This window comes from Aphanomyces astaci (assembly GCF_000520075.1).
Source record: "Aphanomyces astaci strain APO3 unplaced genomic scaffold supercont1.7, whole genome shotgun sequence".
In the NCBI taxonomy this organism is placed as follows: domain Eukaryota; phylum Oomycota; class Saprolegniomycetes; order Saprolegniales; family Verrucalvaceae; genus Aphanomyces; species Aphanomyces astaci.
The window spans coordinates 1,166,391-1,186,268 of record NW_009798270.1 but is presented as its reverse complement, the minus strand read 5'-3'; the positions used below and the strand labels follow the sequence as shown (position 1 = coordinate 1,186,268).

The following is a 19,878-nucleotide window of genomic DNA, read 5'->3' as shown; positions in this document are numbered from 1 at the left end:
CACACAGGTCAAAATGGTGCGGCGAAAGTCGAGCGTGGGTTTGCCGGGTATCCGACGAAGCAGTTCCTCGGTTTTGTGCAAGTGTTCGTCAGAGCTGCCGCTGGTGGTGACGGTGGACCAACTCGTGGACGATAATAAAAAAGATCCCAACGATCAAATCAACGTCGATGTTGTCCAAGCGGAAGAGCTCCTTCAAGTCGTAAGTATTTTGGAAAGCGAGACGAGCGAAGCGGCTCAAAAGAGGCAAATTCTCAAGTTGTTTGAGTGGTTCAAAGCGCAATACGCGCAGTTAACTGGCACCCTCCGGTCTAGTGTCCACAGGGAACAGGCTCTAATGGCCAAGGTACTGTACCCACAACAATACCCGGACTCTGGTGTGATTTTTACCTTAACCCCTGTAGTGTCGAGAGCTAAAAGCGGACCTTCTCTTGAATGGTACGTACACTAGTGTCGAGATGCTTCCGCTGTACTAATATTAATCGGTTGTAGTGACGAAAATACAAACCAAGCTTAAGGTGCACGAAGTTGCTGCCCAGAACTTGGCGTTCTTCAAAGAGGTCGGTTTTGAACAGCCCTCGTGTATATTCAAGTACCGTCCGTAATGCAGGAATGCGAGCGCTCGTGGCAAGCCGTGCATGCATCCCGCGAGAGGGAGCAAGAAGCTTTGAAAATCATCGAAGTACGTCCACTGCACAATACAATACTTTGTCGTACGACGTATATGTTGTAGGACTTGCGAGAAAAGGTGATTTGCTTAGAAGGACAAGTGAAAGAACTGCAACGGCAACCCCCGGGCCCAGAGAAGAACAGCCGGTTGGGAGCATTCAAATCGTCCCCTGCAAGCAACGCGTACATGGAAGTCGACATATCGACGTTCAACGAGTGGAAAGCAGTTAACAAAGTCTGGAGCCCGTCTAAGTCAACTGCAAAGTCCACCAACGACTTGTACTGGAACAACACGCCGTTGACGTTGAGCGACTCGAGATCGACGTTCGGGTTTTCAGTCACTCCGATGGAGCGAGCCATGACTGCAGCGCCATCGCTCACGCGCAAGCAGCCAGAGTCTGGTCATTCTCGAAGCCACCACAACCGCCTTCCCACGGTTTAAGTGTTGCGAAGCGCCAGAGTATAAATTATTTTTGATCATGGTTTGACGTCAAACAAGGATACGACGGAACTTTTGCTGCGTGACCTCGTGGGGCCATGCTGTGTTGTCCAAAGCACAATTCGCAGCGTTGAGTGTCGTGAGGGTTTGATTAGCTGCCAACGCAGCGACGAAGGCAGGGCGAGCATTCCGTTGCAGAGGGTTGTCGGCCATGTCCAATGAAATGAGCCGGGACGAGTATCGCAAGAGGTTGGCAATCCCGAGATAGCCTTGCTTTTCGCGGAAAAGACCCGCTTGGTTGTTGGAAATGTTGAGGGATGTTAACGTCGGGTGAAAAGCCACCGACGTACACATGAGCCGTACGCCTGTAGGTAGGAGGGCATTGTTGGAAAGACTAGGCAGTGTTCAATAGTCTTCTCTGGTAGATTTTGATTATTCACATACTTGAGGTGGAGCAGCACTGATCGATTGCTCTCGATGCCTTTGACTAGAGACATCAAGCCTTCGTAGCTTGGACGGAATGGGCTCCCGGTCAGGTCACATGAACTCAAGTCCAGCACTTCCAACGAGTTGTTGGTCAATAGTGCTTTTCCTAACGTGGCGCAACCGACGGGTCCAATTTGGTTGCCCGATAAACTAGAAACTTGTCAAGCTTGATGGCCATCATGCATGTATCAACACGTACTTCAGAGACATGAGGTTGCGATTCGTGAACGACACATACACCGACAGGGCTGTGATTTCGATAAACCCGATGTTCGACGAGCGCCAGTTTATGCTTTCTGACTTGTCCCGGCACACTTCGGTGAGCGAAATAGCATGCCACGAGCGTTGGCCCCCCATGGCCTGCACCTTGGATTTGAACGTACGATCCACCTCAGCCAGGGTTCCCAAGTTGGCGTGGTCAATATGCGTGGGCACTGTGGGCTCGCGCACGGCCAGCAGCTCATGCAACGATTCGGAATCGTCAGGTATCTCACTGATCAAGTCTGTGGAAGTCAACATGTGGACCTCGTCATTATTCATGGTGCCGGCTTCACAAAACCGATCGTGTAACGGTTGAATACAATATGTCGTAGGATTGTGTTCGATTCCCCAGTGGAATAGACAACATCAGGTGGGGGGGGGGTACTACAATACTGTCTTCAACACGTTATATTCATAAGGATCTTTGACAAGCATCATTTGATTAATCTAACGTAAACGGAAGTTGCTCATCGATCCATAGGAAGGATAATGTTATCGAAGTCATTCAGAAGAGTTACTTCGTATATGACAGTTGAACCAGTTATCCGGAAAGGCACCCAAGATTCCGAAAGGTCGCGCTTGCAAGAAGCGTCGTCCACGGTAAACTATGGCGAGCGGCAAGGAAGATGCGAGCCGATATTCCGAACGAACGACGCACTATAGTACAGCTACTCCAGAGGAACGCATGCTGCAGAGTGGGGAGCTGCCCAGAAGTTTTGCATCGCTACGGAGACGCCCCGATCGCAGCCACCGGCCCATGTCGGCAGGGCCATGCGTGCTTTCCAATCAAACTCAGGATAGCGCCGCCAATGTATCCACACAATCGATATGCTGGATTGGTACTGATTCTCTTCTCGTAGGCTCTTGCCTCGCAGCTTGTACTTGTGTCTCCAAGGAATAACGCCGACATAGACACCGCCCCAGCCTCACTGGTAATATTCCCGTGAACTCGTGACATCAACGCCAATGCAAGGCAAGAAAGTCGATCACACTATCTTGGTATCATATTAGATGCCACCTAAGCAACAACGAGCAGCGTCGGCGGCTCCTACTCGGCCCACAACCAACTCGAATCCTCGAAGTACGACTGCCATACTTGCCCATATATTTCATGTGACATGGGGGTGTGGGTTCAGATTTGCTACGTCCAAAAAGCAGCACGGCGCAGCGAAAACTGACTGCCACTTCAGCAGACCCTGAAAGAGTGCCGTCGTCATCCATTCATTTGGCAGGCCCATTGCATCGTACGGCCACCAACAACAACCAACACGCGTCGCCTGGGATCCTTGCTGGATCATCGTTGAAAGTTCCACCTTCGTCGGCACCTCTGTTTCATCCTTCAAATGAGGTGGTGCTGCCTCGTGAATCGGGTCCACCGCCTTCTCGACCCCAGAGCGCCGCCGCGACAAAGCTGTTGTCGAAGAGATCGAACCGACCGCAAACGGCTGCAGCGTCGGCCTCGAAACGTGTCAAATCTGCAAAGACAAGGCGCGAGCCATCCGCAGAACCCCAAGAAAACGATGTAGCAGACATGCACGTGTCCACGGTGGAGAAATCTCTGGACTTGCACTTGGGCAGCGGGAATGGAAAACCCTCGTCTCCCCTCAAAGCCAAGCACTGGTCCCCACCCAAGCACTTTGTAACATTGCGCCAAACTCCCATGAAGTCTCCGTCAAAGTCCTCGCAGTTGACAACGCCAACCACGTCGTCACGTCCACCCACCTCGTCCGACAGTTTGCAACCCGTGCGGGACAGCATTGAAGCGTGGATGAGCCGCAAACAAACCGAATTGGCCGACGATTCTGACAAGTCGAATCTCCACGCGACGTTCCAATACGCCGTTCCAGCGCATCACTTTGATCGATCAGCTCCGTATGACCCGTACACGATCACCTACGTGCCGTTTGTACGTGCTTCCATCAAAAGAAATATATACACAAACTTGTGTGATTGTGTTGAATACGTAGCATACCGTGTACAATGCCCACGACGGCGGGGTCCGCGGACTCCAGTTTACAGACGACGACCGGCTAATCGACCAGCAAATCGCGTGTGACTTTTACGTGATGAGCCCCAAGAACGTGTTGTTCTACAACAAGGATCATGCCACGGTCATGCTTCAGTCCTTGAAGGAGTGGGAACGGGAGCGGCGAATTTTTCAAACGCTCAAGACACTACCCCTCTTCAGCACGTGCGTGTTGTGTTGGTCATGGCATCTCATGACAGGAACTCTGACTGTGGTGTCCAGGTATCGCCGTACCAAAGCGATGAAGTGCTGGGTGTCCCATCACATTTTGCGCAAGCGACAGCGCTGCAAAGACCTGCTGAACGACCTAGTGTACTTTTGCAACCCCATCTTTTACGCCACGATGAACGCCATCCAGGACAAGATCATGGGGTTGCACACACAACTCCTGTTTTACGTTGACCGCGCGACCGTCATCTCCCCACACGAGTTTCAACGGCGCCAGGTTCGACAGCAAATATTCCCTCTTCGTTACGACAGGACCGCTCACTCATTGTACCCCTCCCCTGACATAGGAACTTCATATCCAGAGACTAGGCCTCGAGTTCTTCGCCCTGTGCGACGCAATTCGCCAAGTGCTGGTGGACATGTCCCACAAGTACTTGTCGCATTACTCGTCCACGGACGCCGTGATCAAGTACGCCGACGTGTCGCTCACGTCGCGCAAAAGTACCACGTTTCACATGGATCAATTCTTTGGCACGATTCAGAAGAAGGCGTCGCATTTCTCGCCGCTGGCCCCGTGCAGCGAGGACCCGACCGTGGCTGGGGAGCTTGACTTGGTCGCGATACGTGCCGAGCTCCAACGTAGTCGCGTGCGCGCCAAGTCGCGCGAAAGCATCAAGGAAAAGCCGACGATGGACGCGATCAAGTGGTCCGTGGCGGCCGTAAAACGAGCTCGGTGTAGTGAACTGTCGCGGTTCATTCGCCGCGTGGACTACATGTTGTTGGACGCGTTCCACGGTGTGATCAATCGAAGTGCCGCCGTCTTGGTACATCAGTTACCTCGTGATAGGGCGTTCATTGTTGTGTTTGTATTTTGTGATGTCGTTAGGGCGAACTGCTCGAGTCGGGGGCGGGCAAGTCGTCGTCACTGCTCTTGTCCAAGGATGCATACATGCGAGCGTACCATCGCTTTGACATTTACGGCAACGGGTCGTTGGATGGTGCGCAAATCACGCGCCTCTTGCACCATGTGTTTGATGGCAAGTTGACTGACACGGCGCTGGACGACCGCGTGGGGTTGTTCATTTCCGTGTTTGACGAAAACGGGGACGGCGATGTCAGCATCGAGGAATTTTCCAAAGGACTGGACGTGGTGCTGGATGTCGAGCGCATGGAGCAATTTGACGTGTCGGCCAACAGCATTTATGAAACCAATCGCTTGGTACACCACTGACTGATTCTGATATATATGTATATCACATTGGACAATGATTTATGTATATACTATTGATTTTGGTGACATCGTAGGCCCACACCAACTTGTTTATCCCGGTTCCGTTGTTTGAAGTAAACGTCGTGTTTGATGGTGCCCACGGGTTGTCGTTCGACCCGCCGCTGAAATCCGTCCAAAGTGCCATCGAAATGACACTTCGGGGATTTTTCGACGCCAACGAACACGTCCAACGATTGATTCAGGACCCGACTATTGTCCCCGTATTGACGTTTTACGATCAAGTCCGGACATGTCAATTGGAGGCCGTGCCCCCCCAGAAATCGGGGGGAGGGGGGGGTCCCCCTTCCGATGCCCCCATCTCGGTCATCCTATTTGAACGTGCATCGCAAGACCAAGCGTACATGCATTTGTGTGAGCATATATTTGATATCGTCAAGGGCTCTATTTGTGGATGCCAAGCGTACGCCAACTGCTTCCTGCCGTTATGTGACGAATTCGACTGGAACAATGGTCTCGACTTTGACGAGATTGCGCAGAAGCACATGGACGGCACGTACGACATTGAACGACTAACACAGGACGTGAAAACGTTTCACCACCAGGTGGGTCGACAGTCGAGTTGTGGAGAACACTGACGGAATGGTAGAAATTAATGCTCGAAGATTTGGTCGTTTCACAAGACATTCAGGTACACTGTGCATACTCTTGTATATGACGAAACATGTTATAAACAAAACACAAACGTTGTTTGATAGCTGATTCGTGTCAAGACGCTTGCGTTGAAAACAGCACTGTTGCCATCGCCCGTGCGCTGTCTCAAAGAACTGGAGCGTATCTTGCCCATTCTTGCGGAGAAGAACATTGCCAAGCTCTTGACGTACATTGAGCTCGTCGCGTCCAAGATACAACGCCCCCCTGCCAAGGATCTGGAAGCGTTTGTCACTTACATTCTGAACCTCAAGGTATTTATATCAACAGTCAACCGTGCTTCGTTGATCTATAAGACACGTGTGCCAATAACAAAACCACGCTGGGTATGTAGGAAATCAACGACGAGTTGCCGTCAAAAGACCTCGAAGCCGCACAAATCACAGACTACTTGGGGCTGATCACCGACTCGGGCTTTCACATTCCAAGTCAAACCCAAGCCATTTACGACTTGGTCGAGCCCGAACTAAGCACGTTGAAATCCGCTGTCACTAACTGCATGGCCAGACGAGACATGGACATTCGAGAGTATGCCGTGCTCTTGGATCAGAAAATACAGCACGTACGTACGCAGTGTCGTTCTATGTTGGTAAATAGGAGGAAAACAATGCTGACGGGCGTTACTGTATGTAGCTGGAGGCGAACATTGCGTACTTGCAGACCGAGTCATGCGCCGAGCAGCTGTTTGAGGCGGACACGGAAGCGTTGAATGCGCTGGCGTTCACGGGCAACTTGAAGCAGCTCGCCACCGACTACACGGTCCGCGCCGACCGCTTTGTGTTTGTGCGTTCGCTCTTCAACGAGTTCTTGCCCGCATGTATGCCCGACGTGCCGTCCAATGGAAATGCCATTGGCTACTTTGCCTCGCTGCCGAAACTCACGGCCAACATCAACTTGAAACATGTACGTGAACCTCTTCAACGTACCCATTGTCCATTGTATTTTCGATGCGGTGACGACGTTTTGCTTAATCTAGTCCATGTGGACGTTGATTATGGAGGCCGATCAGTCCATTTCAAGCTGGGGGGACATCGATCTGCGACACATGCCTCAAGAGGCCATGCACGACCTCCTCGACCGCGTCACGGCACTCCATGGGGTGTTGGGGGTGGAACTCCCCACGAGTCCCGTCACAGCACGCGTCTTTGAGTTGAAAGAATTGCTTTCGCATACGACGTCAATCGTGCAAAACCTGTGCAACGCGCACGTCGAAGAGCGGCACTGGCAAAAGCTCGAAAACAAACTCTGCGTGGCGTTCCAGTACGAAGTCGAGCCCGCGACGAACGCTGCGTCGAGTGATGACCAGCGGTGTCTGGTGCGGCAGGTCGACGTTTCGTTCAAGTACCTCATGTCCCTCAACATCCACGACAAGCACGCCGACATTAACGAGATTGTCCAAGAAGCGGTCACCGAAGCCGCCATTAGCAAGAGCCTCCATGATGCCATCCGTGTGTGGGAAACAAAAGAAATCGCGTTTTCATATTGGACCGACAGCGACACTCGCGACATTGTCGTATTGGGAGACACCTCCGAGTGCATCAACATGCTCGAAGAGTCCGATGTACGCACGTCGTCCTATCAACACTCTGAACATGATGATATCTGGATGTGTAGATGCTGCTGCAAACGATCATGGGGTCATCGTACATTCGACATGTCCAGCCGCTCGCTACCAAGTGGAAACATGAAGTGAACGACATGATGGAGATCATGGGTCGACTGGACGAATGCAAAAACTATTGGGAACACATGGAGGTTACAAAACCAACATGAACTTGGATCTTTGAAAACCGAGCTGTCCTAGGTATTCTTGTCACCGGAATTTTTGCGGGCGCTGCCAGGCCAAGTTCGAGCATACACGGAACTCGACCGCGCGTGGAAAGTGCTGCTGGATAAGTTGAGTAAAAATCCATCCCTTGTTCGAACAGCTCGGACGCAAGGGTTAAAGGAGCAGATCATCCAACTCAGCCAAGGGTTTGAAGGCATCTACAAGACCTTGGAAGGTTATTTGGAGGTACGACCAGTCGCTGAAACAACAGGTCGAACTAAACCCATATAATCCGATGCGTAGATCAAACGGCAGAGCTACCCACGCTTCTGCACCTTGTCCGATTCGGAGCTCACGGATTTGATCTCAGCCTGCCGAAACCCGCACAACATTCAGCAGTACCTTCCATCTTGTTTTCCCAGTCTGGGGGTGGTGAGTTTCGACAACGACGACAAATCGATGGGAATCGTTGCGGTTCGGTCGCCCCCGAGGCCGTTCGAAGAGGTGATCTCCATGGGGAAAAACCTCAAGGCCCGGGGCTACGTCGAGCAGTGGCTATCCCACATGGATCGGCGGTTGTCGGAACGGTTGCAGAAGATGATCAAGGACCTCGTTGCGTACTTCACTGCGAACGTGACGCAACGCACATGGGATTTGAACTACCTGCGCGAGTTTCCACTGCAGGTATGTAACACGAACACATGCCGTATGCGACGAAGTCGATTGCGATCCACTGGCGTAGTGCATTGTCGTGGCCAATGACATTACCACAACCGCCAACTTTGGCCACAAAGTGGCGCAAATGGAAGTGTCCACTACGACTTCAGTCCGCATCAAGCAACTGACCGTGTCGTTGACGAGTGGCGACCGGTTGTTACATCCGTGCTTGGTGAGTACGTTGCTGCTGCAGCAGTTTTACTACCGAGACACGTTGCTACACTTGAGTGAGATTCCGTGGGCAAACCATCCGCATTATGTCACGACCGACGATGAAGTGCACTTGGCAGTTGGGGACCTTGCACTTCCATATGGATATGCGTACCACAACCCCACAGAGTCGTACTTGGTCGTCACCCCCGTCACAGAGCGCTACTTGCTTGCCGTATTCAATTGCGTAAAACATTACCAGGTTGATATTGTTCTTTTATTGCTATATCGGAGATGGGTTTGGAATCTAACGGTTGGTGGGTAGGCGGGTGTGGTGTCTGGTGGCGCGTGCAGTGGCAAAACCAGCTTGTTGCAACTAGCCACAATCATGTTGGGCCGAGATTTGATCCAAACGTTTTGCACGAGCATTACGTCGTTGAAGCAAATTCACCGCTTCATCACGGGCGGCATTGGGTGTGGAGGGACACTACTCCTTCGAAATGCCGACCTCCTAGTCGGCCCGATTCTATCGTTCATCAACGTTGTCGTGTCCACTATCATGGTAATTTAACTACGTACATATACATTCACTTTAGATGTTCACAACTGTGGGCGCAAGTAGAATTCAGCGTTGACAACCAAGCATGCCATCACGTTGGACGACCGAGAACACGTTATTGACGCTGGTAGCATGATCATGCTCACCACATCGTCGTTGTCGTCGTGCCCAGTGTCCCCTAACCACTTTCGAGCGTTGTGTGAGTCGCTGTCGTCCATCTCCGTGATGTGTCCGGCCATGGAGCAGATTCTGCACGCGGTCTTCTTCTGCTACGGCTTTGACCAAGCGTTGACGCTGGCAAGGATGTTGAGTTTGGTGTGGAATGAAATGCGAGGGGTGGCCCTTCGACTCGCCCCCGAGAAGAACCACGCACGATTCTTCACCATTCATACTGCAAAGCATTGCGCGAAGCTCATGCTTGGTCGGCACATATCGGACGAAATCCAGCTGCTCAAGGACACTCTGCAAGTGTATTTGACGACAGGGCTGCATCTCCCCCCTGATATTCGCACCTACGCCATGTCGTACATCAAATCGCTGTGGCTTGTTAAAGACTACACCTCCGTTTCCACCCACACTGACGACGGCAGCGGCACCACCATCAATCAATCGGACTTTCAAACGATGCTCAAGGGGACGTACACCAGACATTACTTTGTTCCGTCCGAAGCCAGCTTACACGTAGCGTCCGCTCTGATGCAAGCCGTTGCGTCCCATAGAAGTATCATACTGTGCGGTCCTTTGAAAACTGGGAAAACGACGTGTGTCAACATGCTGGCGGCGGCCCTGAACGATCTGTTTGTGGACGTGGATGGCGCTAACCCGACGCTGCCCCAGTTTCCAGACCCCCCTCCACAAGACTCTCGTTTCATTGTGATCAAGACGCTTCTTCCGATGGTAAGGTATCTTGTGTTGTTTTGGTCGCATAGCCTTCAGTTGCTAACGTCATCGCATGGTGGCTAGTCGTTGTCCATGGCCCAACTGTACGGCGGAAGCGTCGATGGCAACACAGACACTTCATTGATCAAAAGCGTGGTGACGGAAAACGTGCCATGTCCGCTTCCCCACTCTGCGGAGGGATTCAAAACGAACGCCACCGACACCGTACCTCGCGACGTCGCCCCCCTTTTGACCCACCGGCAGCGTGTGTGGCTTGTCTTGGACGGATCCGTGGAAGCCGCGTGGACCGAGCACATCTTGAGTCTCGCCAGTCCGTCGCCATCGTCCAGCGTGACTTCCGGACTGAGTCAATTCAGTTTGCTTGAGAGCGATGACACGTTCACACTGCCGTCGAATGTCACGGTATTATTTGAAACGGTGGACCTGGACCATGCATCGCCCACGCTTGTCCTCAACTGCAGTTTGATTCACTCATCTCCCTTCCATCAACCCGTCAATGATGCTAATACGTCGTCGGTCAGACCATTGCAGCAGCCCCTCCACAAGCTCTTCCTCATCGGAGCCATCGCTCGCGTCCGAGCGCAGATCGCCGTACTTCCTTTGGTGTGCGATCTCTTGACCAAGTACTTGGTGGACTCGACCCTTATGGATCGGTTGCTTGAAGTGCTGAGCGAAGGCACGTTGCACGCTCACTTGTCCCCTCTGCACACGGCCCAAAATGTTATGACGCTCGTGCAGTCCATGCTGTCCATTCAACCCGGCGTCGACTATTCCCTTTGGACAAAAGCCCTGGACGTCGATCCTGCCGCGAGCCTCAACGAGCCTCGCCACGTGTTGACCCGTCAAATCGAATTGGCAATCCTGTGGTCCATCGGGTGGGGAGTCGGCAGCTCTGCGTCTAGTCAGACCAAGCGCCTCGTCACCAGTGTTCTGCAGCGGGAGTTTGAACATCTCCAAGACACGTGGGCCAATTGCGGTGGTGGGGACATGGGACTGTATTCGTGGGTGTTGCATCTTGCGACAGTGACGTTTCGGCCGTGCAAAGACGTGTTGTGCCCACCCTCGGGCACTCGAGACCTGTCGCCGTTCTCGATTTACATTCCTCGCGTCGAAAGTACGCTTGTCCAGTTGGTCTCCAAGCAAGTTCTTCGATCTGGCGTTCCATTGCTAGTGTTTGGACCTGCGGACAGCGGCAGTACGTCGTGCGTGGTGGACTTTTTGCAACGGTCGTCTGCCTTTGCCGCCCAAGGTTTGACCACACAAGACCGATCGAATATCGTAGTCACGCCAGACAAGGCAGAAGACGTGCGGATTTCAACTCATCGGCTCACGACCACCTTGATCATCTCGTCGCTGGCAAGCAAACTCAAAACCAAACGAAACGAATGTCGGTCGTCGGCGCGGTCGTCGTCGTGCGTGGTGGGCAAACCCGGACCTCCCACCCGCCCGCCAGACGCCGACGCTGCCGCCAGCGTCTGCTTTGAAACGGGGTCGTTTGTGTCGACTCGAATCCAGTGCACGTCGGCTACGACTATCGACGCGGTTAGTGCGACGGTCGAGCGGGTGATGCATCGCGAGCGCAAACATGTGTACGAACCGCCGCCCGGGAAAGCGATGGTGCTGTTCTTTGACGACTTGCACCTGCCAGACCACAACGACGTACGTCCGACATGGTCTGACTCATACTTAAATTCTGACATTGACACGACTAGTTTCCATCGCCCCACGCGTGGGTGCGATCGCTGATCGACCTCGCCGTCGTGTACAACCAAACAGATACCAAGGGGCGTGCGATAGAACGAACGCTGGTGGTTGCCACGTCCAACGACCAAGTCATGGGCGCGTGGCATCAGTCCCCAGCGACCTGTCAAGCGCGGTTGTTGTCTCGTTTTTTCCCGCTGCGGTTGGCGGGCTTGGAGGCCGACGATGTGTCGCAGGTGTGTCCATGTCAATTTCAATAAGAGAACGCACCTTCAATTGGTGTCTAGATCCTGTCGCCGATAGTCTTGGGTCATTTCGAACGCACGGACCTACCCAGTCGCTACGTACAGCCGGTCCGACATCAGATCGGGTACCTCTTGGCGGTCACTATCGACATGTTTTTGAAATTCCGGACGCTGGACGCACCCCTCGCGAGCGTATTTTGCATGGCCAAGCTCATGACGATGCTTGAATTCTTGACTGCAGCCCCCCCTCTAACCCTCCCCGACCTGTCCGTCCTCCTTCGCTTGTGGCACCATGAAACCCAACGAACGTTTGTCGACACCGCCATCGCCATTGATCGGGGGGACGTCGTCCAGCAAGCCGTAGACCTCGCGTATGCATCGTTGTGCGATCACATCAAAGAAAAACCGACTTATTCAACCTCCCGGTGGATCTTCTTTCCCCACGGGTACAATGAAAAGACCAACTTCCGCCAGCGCCAGGACTCGTTAGACAGCGCGCTGGTGTTGCTGAGTCCCGAGGATCGAGCGGCATCCATAGGTTTATACCGCCGCCGAATCGTTGCGGCCGCAGCGCCTCCAAGTCTCGAGCGTGTGTCGTCGATGGCGGACATGAAGCAACTGAACTCGCCGCAAAGTAAAGTCGTCGGTCTTCAGCAGCGCCAAAACACGTTTGCAAAACCGCTGGCACCCATGTTGCAGAGGAAGGAAAGCGCGAATGGAAACTTGCACCAACGAAAGCAGTCGGGGAAATTCGACCAAGACGCCCTAGGCAATCGGTGGGTCTCGAGTCGCGGCGGACTGGCAAGTGGTGAAGCTGGCGGATGGAACCGCCACGTATATGGGGAATTGGCCATTGAAGGCAACAACCTGCACACGGCGCTCCAAACCCAAATGACTCGATTTAGCAAGAAGGATACGATGGTGCTGTCTTTGCCCATGGTAACTGCGCACTCTCAAAACGACTTGCATCTTATCGATGGAGGAATAGGTGGAGCCCATCGTGCAATTGTGCCGCATTTTAGGTAAACCTGGAGGGAAGGCCATGCTCGTGGGCCCCCCTGGGCACGCCAAGCACTCGGTAGTCAAACTCGCGTCGAAATTGATGGACCAGCAGCAAGTTCACTTCGAGGTGAGCTGAGAACACAAGCTCAAATGTACATATCCGTGTACTTACACATCGTAATAGGCGTCGGTGCATCCGTCAGCGTCGAAAGCCAAGTGGGTCGCGGCCCTCAAAGAAGTCGTGGCGATCGCTGGAGTGCTTCAAACCGATGTGACGTTTATCGTCCAAAGTGCTCACCGCCTGCCGGACACGAGCTTGGAGCAACTTGGCTTTTTGCTCAATGGACGCGAAATCCCTCTGCTTTTTACGGCCGACGAACAAGTTGAGGTTATATCACCCACCCATCGTTGACCATATCTTCACGAGCACACAATGTTGAACGTAGTTGGCGGACCGCGTCAAGGACGAAAAATTGTTCGAGTTGAACGCGTTGCATGCCAAGGAGATGGAAAACCTGCGCTTCGAACTGTCTGTGGCCAAGCGAGCGGAGCTTCTCGCAAAGCACGACTTGGTACGCCGACAAATCGCAGACTCGCGGGAGGTGCACAGCAAAACGGCCAAGGAGCGGGAGGTGGAAGCAATGATGGACCTGGAAAAGCACTTGAATGCGCAAGGCCAAGAAAAGATCGACGCGCTGATGAGCGTCCAGCACAGCGCCATGGACGACTTTCTTCGAAAGGTCGAAGCCAACGCAGACATCCACATGTCGGTCACCATGGCGGCTGTGAAACCGTCGGGTGTCGTCAGTGGCATTTGGAACGAGGTGGTGCAAGCCGCCGCGCAAAACCTCCGCGTCGTCGTGTGCTGTGAAGCGGCTGACGTCTCGGATTTCGTCCGACGAGGGCCCAAGATGTTCGCACAGTGCCAAGTGTGCTTGGTGCCTGCGTTGGAGTTTGGCACACTCAAACCAGTGATTCACGGACGCATTGAAGCGCAGTGGAAGGTGTTTCAGGAGCAAGAAACGCTCCTGGAAAGCACGGTGGTGCTGAATCTGTTCGAGTTGATCCAATCACAATTGGATCATGTGTCGACGCTGGCAGCGAAGCTGCACTTGGCGGCGAGTCGCGTGATGCTGGCCAATGGTGCAAAGGATGCCGCTGTCATTTCCTTGCACCACATCCCCCTCTACGCTCGCAACATTTTCGATTCAATCAAGCGGCTTCGCCTACGCATGAATCAACTCATGACTCGGTCGCGGTCGTTCCTTGATGTGTACCAAACCGCAGTGGACCAGGTACGACGTCTCCAAATGTGACTTGTTTGTCGAGCTGCTACACAAAATTGTGTGGTTGTAGGTCGACTCGGCTCAAACGCAGCATCAACTCAAGCAACTGCAAATTCAATCCACGATGCTGCAAATTGGAGAGTACAAATTGCACTTTGAAAAGATGCAAGCCGAGGCTGAAGTGGTAAACACTAGTCAACGACCGTCTAATTCAGTGGATTTATGATTGAACCAACGATATACTGGTGTAGATTCGAACGCTTATGCGAAAGCAAAAAGCAGACGTTGACGAGCAAGTGAAAATCACCACGGAAATGGACAAGCTCACCAAACACGAGCTCAAAGACGCACTCAAGGTGCTGGACGAAGCCAACAAGTGCGTCGCCAACCTGGATCGGCGATACATTATGGAAATCAAAACGTTTGTGAACCCGCCAGTGTTGGTGCACGTCGTACTGAACGCCATGTGCGTCCTCTTTTCGGTCGAGCCATCGTGGGACAATGCAAAGAAGCTGCTCAGTGACGTGAATTTCATCACGTCGATGCTCAATTACGAAAAAGTAGGTGCCACTGGCACCAAATCTCGACCCGTAGTAATGTTGTGTGTCTGACCTAGGACAACGTTCCAGAAGCAATCTTGATCAAACTCGAACCATATTTGACCAACGAAATGTTCAACAAGACTGAAGTGGAAAAGCAGAGCATCGCGGCGAGTACCATGGTAGTGTGGATCATAGCCATCGACGCGTACAGTCGCAGTCGCAAACTGGTCAAGCCCAAGCTGGATATTTTGGACGCTGCGCAAGCCAAGCTGCGCGCCCTCGTGGCTGAGTTTTCCGAATGCAAGAAAAAAGTCGACCAAGCAGACAAAGTCTCGAGCGACATTGAAGAGACGATCCAAGCTCGGATGGAAGACAAGGTTCGTATGTCCATATCATTTCAGAAATATCATTTTCCAAGTCATCCGATTCTGATAAATATCATTTTTCGTCTGGGGTTAGAAACTCCTCGAAGCGGAGTGCCAATTGCTGGCGTCGTTTTTAGTGCAAGGCCACGCCGTGCTGAAAATCCTTGGACCCGAACAACTGGTCCTGACAAAGCATTTACACTCGGTACTACTAGGACATGGCAAATACAATCCTGAATGGAATACACAACTGGTACATATGTAGATGGTCGAGTACGAAGCCACACTTCTGGGGGAAGCGGTGGTGTCGGCCGCCGTCTTGACGTACGCAGGCGTGTTCTCTCGGGGCTTGCGCGTTCAATTGTTTGACGCATGGGCGGTCGAGCTGGCCAGTCAGCCCCTCCACATCCACCCCACACACTCCATCTTGAACGGCTATGCGGGCCAACCGTTTGGGCTGTGGCTCAAAGTCGCAGGGCTGTTTCATTCGCGCCACAGTCAACAGACAGCATATTTGTTGGCCCATGCGTTGCCGGTGGTGCTGGTCACGTCGTTTTCTCCGCACATGGATTCGATGCTGCGGAACGTGCTGCACGCCGTGGGGTGTAACTCAGTCGTGACAAAGTCTGCCCAGGACAAGGACGTGCGCAGTGTGTTGGAGTCGTGCATTTTGATGGGCCAACAGCTCGTCGTGCATGATGTCACCCCTCTCTTGTACAAATCGGTATGAACCACCTTTTCTCGCTCACCCATTGTGACATTGATGGGTGGCAGATCTTTCACGACCTCGTCGAATGGGATACGGAATGGGTGGATGGCGTCGAGCACCTGATTTACGTTGGGCACACGCTCACGTTGAAGCGCGGTTTTCGATTGGTCCTCACGGCCACAGCCCCGCTGGCAGAGTTTGGATCTGACGTCTTCCACGTGGTGACGGTGGATGCCGCCGTCTGCTGGGACGACATGCAGGTTTCCTACTTCATGTTCTCTGGGGAGAGAGATACGGTCATATCTATCACATTTGTCGTAGAATGTCTTGCTGGACGACATGGAGCTCGCCAATGTTGGCAATGTCGACAAAACAGGGGGAGGGGGGGCGTACGATTGCGCCAAAACCATCATGGACATGGAAGTGGACTTGGATCGGTCGTTTGATGCGCTATTGGTTCATTTGCGCAACATGGTATGTTGTCGAGGGGGGCAGCTTGGGAGTAGTCATTCAGAGTTGTACGTGACAACCGGATATGCTGGGCGTAGATACGGGAAGCCAAATACGACGCTGCCCTCGTCGACTCGCTGGCCACCATGTGCCACCAGAACGCCCAGCACCGCTCGACGCTGGACGACAGACGCCAAGAACTCGACAGAACGATGGCCATTCGATCGGACACGAGCTTTGCTGCAGTCACCCAACTCGGTCAGCAGGTTTATGCTGCCCTTCAGCGTCTCTCGACACTCGTGCCAGACCTTATCCTGGCGTTGGAGCCTTATGGGTTTCGCATCTTGTTTATCCAATGCCTGGTACGCTGATGTCACGTTCACCTGGAAACAGGCGAAGCACTTTATTGAGCAACACCCGACGATTGATGTCTATGTCGTAGGAATCGTGTGGTACAGACGTACGGACCAAGGCAGCCGGGGCGAAGTGCTCGACACCAGGCGACGTGCTCCACAAGTTGCTCGAGGTGATTGCGTTTACCATTCCCCACGAGCATTGGCAGTCGTTTTTGTTGCTCTTGGCCTTTGAAGTCCGCGCTGAATCATTGCAAGATGCCGAGAATCCCTCAGAATTACCCTGTCCTGACTTCGTCCCTTGTGGTGACGACGACTTGGCTTCTATCCCGCTGAAAGCACTCCAGCGCAGAGCGCTAGTCCCACCTCGCTGGAATGCCATTTTCACGGACGAAGCTATCATTGCCATGTCCACTACCTCCACAGACCAACTATTCCAGGCATTCGAAGCGTGCACGCGGGACGTGATGGTGATCAAGAGGACGCGACAAGTGTCCATAGCGACAATGCAACCGTCGCAGTCGTCTCAAATCGTTCCTTCGTGGCACGACGACTTGCCATCACTAGTCAGGATGCCGGCACCCTATTTGTGTTTGGGGCTCCTATTGCAGTGCCCCACCAAGACATTTGACTCGTTTTGCGAGCAATTGGCGCTGCACACGCTGGGGCTGGAACCAAAGGAGGCGGTGGCTCACCGTCGATGGGGCCCCAAGGACTGGTACAAGATGTTGATCAACACACCGGATGCATGGTACTGGTGCGTGGCATCGAACGCGGGCTTCACGACGTTGAGTCTGCTGCACGCCATCATGAGCACGATTGTGCCTCGAGAGGTGTGGCCGGACGTGCTCAAGCTGCTCCTCCAACGCCCGACGGTCCACGCCTTGTCGTTCCAGGTGCCGCCCGACAGTGGCAGCATCTTAGGGCACTTTGACTCGGTTCCGTCCATGGTGCAATTTGAAGGATTCAACCCGTCGGCATTCGAAACCCTCCAGTGGTTTGTGCTCGACATGACCACGTCCGAGAAATGGGACGCCGTCGTCCAGTACAACAAGAAATTCCGACTCGACTACCGACCAGTGGGTCTTGTGCCACACCTCAAGCCCACACTGGGCAAACCCATGCATCAACGGCACGCAGCCGACGACGACATGCAGTCATCCCGCATGCTGCACATTGTACCCACGTCAAAAGCGCGGCCATTCACGTTGGCCAACGTTCCCCTGGCCGTGCAGCCCAATCGCTTGGTCCTCCACCCCCTTGAAAGCAACCCTTTCGCCACCGAATTCCGACGGACACTGCTTCGACTCGTGTCGATTCCGTTCTCGTCGGCTATTGGTGACGCTTTGGAGCTTGTGAGTACCGACCCCGCTGTGCGCAACGTCGTAGCGATCGTCCTGTGGCGGTTGTTTTGCGGTCTCGTGTTCTTTCACGCTGCACTTGTGGTACGTACGACAGTTTAAGTCATCGCCAGATATGATGTATTGTTTGTATCCTTGTAGGCGAGACAAGACATGGTCGTTGGTCGTGCTGTGGACGTGGCGACGGTGGACGGCAGCGACTTGGTGCTCGGCGTGTACGTCATCACAGGTCCCCTCTTGCAAACGATTGTGCAGGTGTTTGTCCATACGACCGACGACACGGACCCGTTGGACCAGCTCCACTGGCCAGCCATTCACGACCTGTTCATGCAGCATGCACATGGCCGAAAGTGCATCACGCTTCGAGGACTGCATCTCGTCCGAGCCCTTCTGCGCGACTGCGTAGGGTCGTACCTGTTGATTCCCAACAGTCCGCCGCAACAGTCCAAGTTCCAGCTCCCCTTGCCAGCCTTTCAAGACATGCTCAAGACGCCGACGCAGTCCACGGACGAGTACTTGACCGTCATGTGTGCGTTCGCGTCGTCGTGCAAGTGGACCGTGGTGGACGTTGTGGTGCCGGCCCCCGTCCTGTCCATCGACCTCCGCCACTTGGTGATGTTGCCGCACTACCGCAACATTCCACCTTTGCACTTGAAGCAGTATCTGGTGGCCATTGCCACGCACTGCTTGCAATCCCTTCCCTCTGCCCTGCCGCTCAAATTGCACCCGCGGAACGCCCTCGTGCAGCACCCACTGCGCCAATTCCTCAAGACCGTTATCCACGCCTTCCATCGTCGCCGAGACGGGGTTGAGGCTGCCCTCCAACGCTTGGTTCTAGATATTACCCAATACCCTCCAATGACGTTGGCGGGTTTCGTGGCTATATCTACCAACAACATCAACGATGGTTCAAACTCCCTGGCGAGAGACTGCTGGGCCCTCGTGATGGACCAACTCCCTGCCCGATTGGCGACGCACACCCCTCCGTTGGATATGTCGTTGTCTGCAGCCGTCAAGCACTGGCAACTCACCGCATCGTTTTTGACCAAGTGGTGGGACGAAGCGCACACCGAGTACTGGTGTCCTGCTATTCTGGACATGACGGTAGAACCATACACTGTGCATGAGTATGATCTGACGTTTGTGTGTCGGTTACACGTATGTAGGACTTGATGGCCGCGTTTGGGTTCACTCACAAAATGGAGACCAATACAGTGGCGAATGTTTGTCAATTGGCGTTTATCGGACACGTGTACGCGATGGACACGCCGCTGGGGGCGTATCGAAATCGAAACAACACGATTTTGCTGACGGGGTTGGAGCTGCTGAATGCTGCGCCTTCATCCACGTCCCCAGGTCGAATTAGAGAAGCACCAGGGGAAGCCATGCCCGTGCAAGTGTTGTTAAAAGTCTCCTTGGACAACTCCGTGAATCCTGCCTCAAATGACACCATGGAGTGTCCGATGTTGCAGAGCCGACGCTCTAGCACTCCAGTGGGCACTGTGCCCTTGGAAATTACCCCGTCGATCCACGAGTGGGCGACATGTCCGTACTTAGTGCTGACCCCCGACGTAGCCTCATTGTAGCAGCCGATTATGAGGGAGCAGTATTTAATTCTAATGATTGAGTACGTATTGATTATTGCATCGAAAAATTTAGCAACTACCTAGGGAGGGCATAACGGTCAAATGAATCATGTGGCCTTAAAGTCTACCGGTAGGTGGTACTTGGACATGCGACGAGGTAATGAACACATCACTACTTTGCATTCATTTCAAGATGTGT

The 19,878-nt window shown here is 53.3% G+C and overlaps 3 protein-coding genes across 3 annotated transcripts; 2 read left to right on the top strand and 1 right to left on the bottom strand.

The window, feature by feature from the left end:
- Positions 1-13: 13 nt before the first annotated feature.
- Positions 14-1,351, top strand: H257_04311 (hypothetical protein; the record flags this gene model as incomplete). The annotated part of the gene is made up of 5 exons (XM_009828747.1): positions 14-343; positions 402-435; positions 490-557; positions 608-679; positions 731-1,351. 5 exons carry the CDS (start codon positions 14-16, stop codon positions 1,106-1,108), a joined length of 882 nt encoding a protein of 293 aa, XP_009827049.1. The 3' UTR covers positions 1,109-1,351.
- On the bottom strand, positions 1,157-2,150 carry H257_04310 (hypothetical protein; the record flags this gene model as incomplete). Its single annotated transcript, XM_009828746.1, has 3 exons — positions 1,791-2,150; positions 1,550-1,741; positions 1,157-1,499 (listed from the first exon to the last, which is right to left on the bottom strand). The coding sequence occupies exons 1-3, from the start codon at positions 2,129-2,131 to the stop codon at positions 1,157-1,159; spliced, it is 876 nt and encodes a 291-aa protein (XP_009827048.1). The 5' UTR covers positions 2,132-2,150.
- Positions 2,151-2,459: 309 nt separating this feature from the next.
- Positions 2,460-19,739, top strand: H257_04309 (hypothetical protein; the record flags this gene model as incomplete). Its single annotated transcript, XM_009828745.1, has 37 exons — positions 2,460-2,663; positions 2,713-2,784; positions 2,864-2,933; positions 2,989-3,758; positions 3,820-4,043; positions 4,101-4,323; positions 4,394-4,870; positions 4,933-5,265; positions 5,352-5,879; positions 5,924-5,965; positions 6,033-6,239; positions 6,320-6,547; positions 6,619-6,888; positions 6,962-7,546; positions 7,600-7,740; positions 7,790-7,999; positions 8,057-8,437; positions 8,496-8,882; positions 8,946-9,182; positions 9,243-10,076; positions 10,143-11,738; positions 11,792-12,016; positions 12,068-12,964; positions 13,014-13,154; positions 13,212-13,415; positions 13,474-14,322; positions 14,384-14,497; positions 14,565-14,873; positions 14,930-15,232; positions 15,315-15,425; positions 15,486-15,944; positions 15,995-16,189; positions 16,251-16,403; positions 16,478-16,741; positions 16,822-18,177; positions 18,235-19,197; positions 19,260-19,739. 37 exons carry the CDS (start codon positions 2,460-2,462, stop codon positions 19,677-19,679), a joined length of 14,982 nt encoding a protein of 4,993 aa, XP_009827047.1. The 3' UTR covers positions 19,680-19,739.
- Positions 19,740-19,878: the final 139 nt, after the last annotated feature.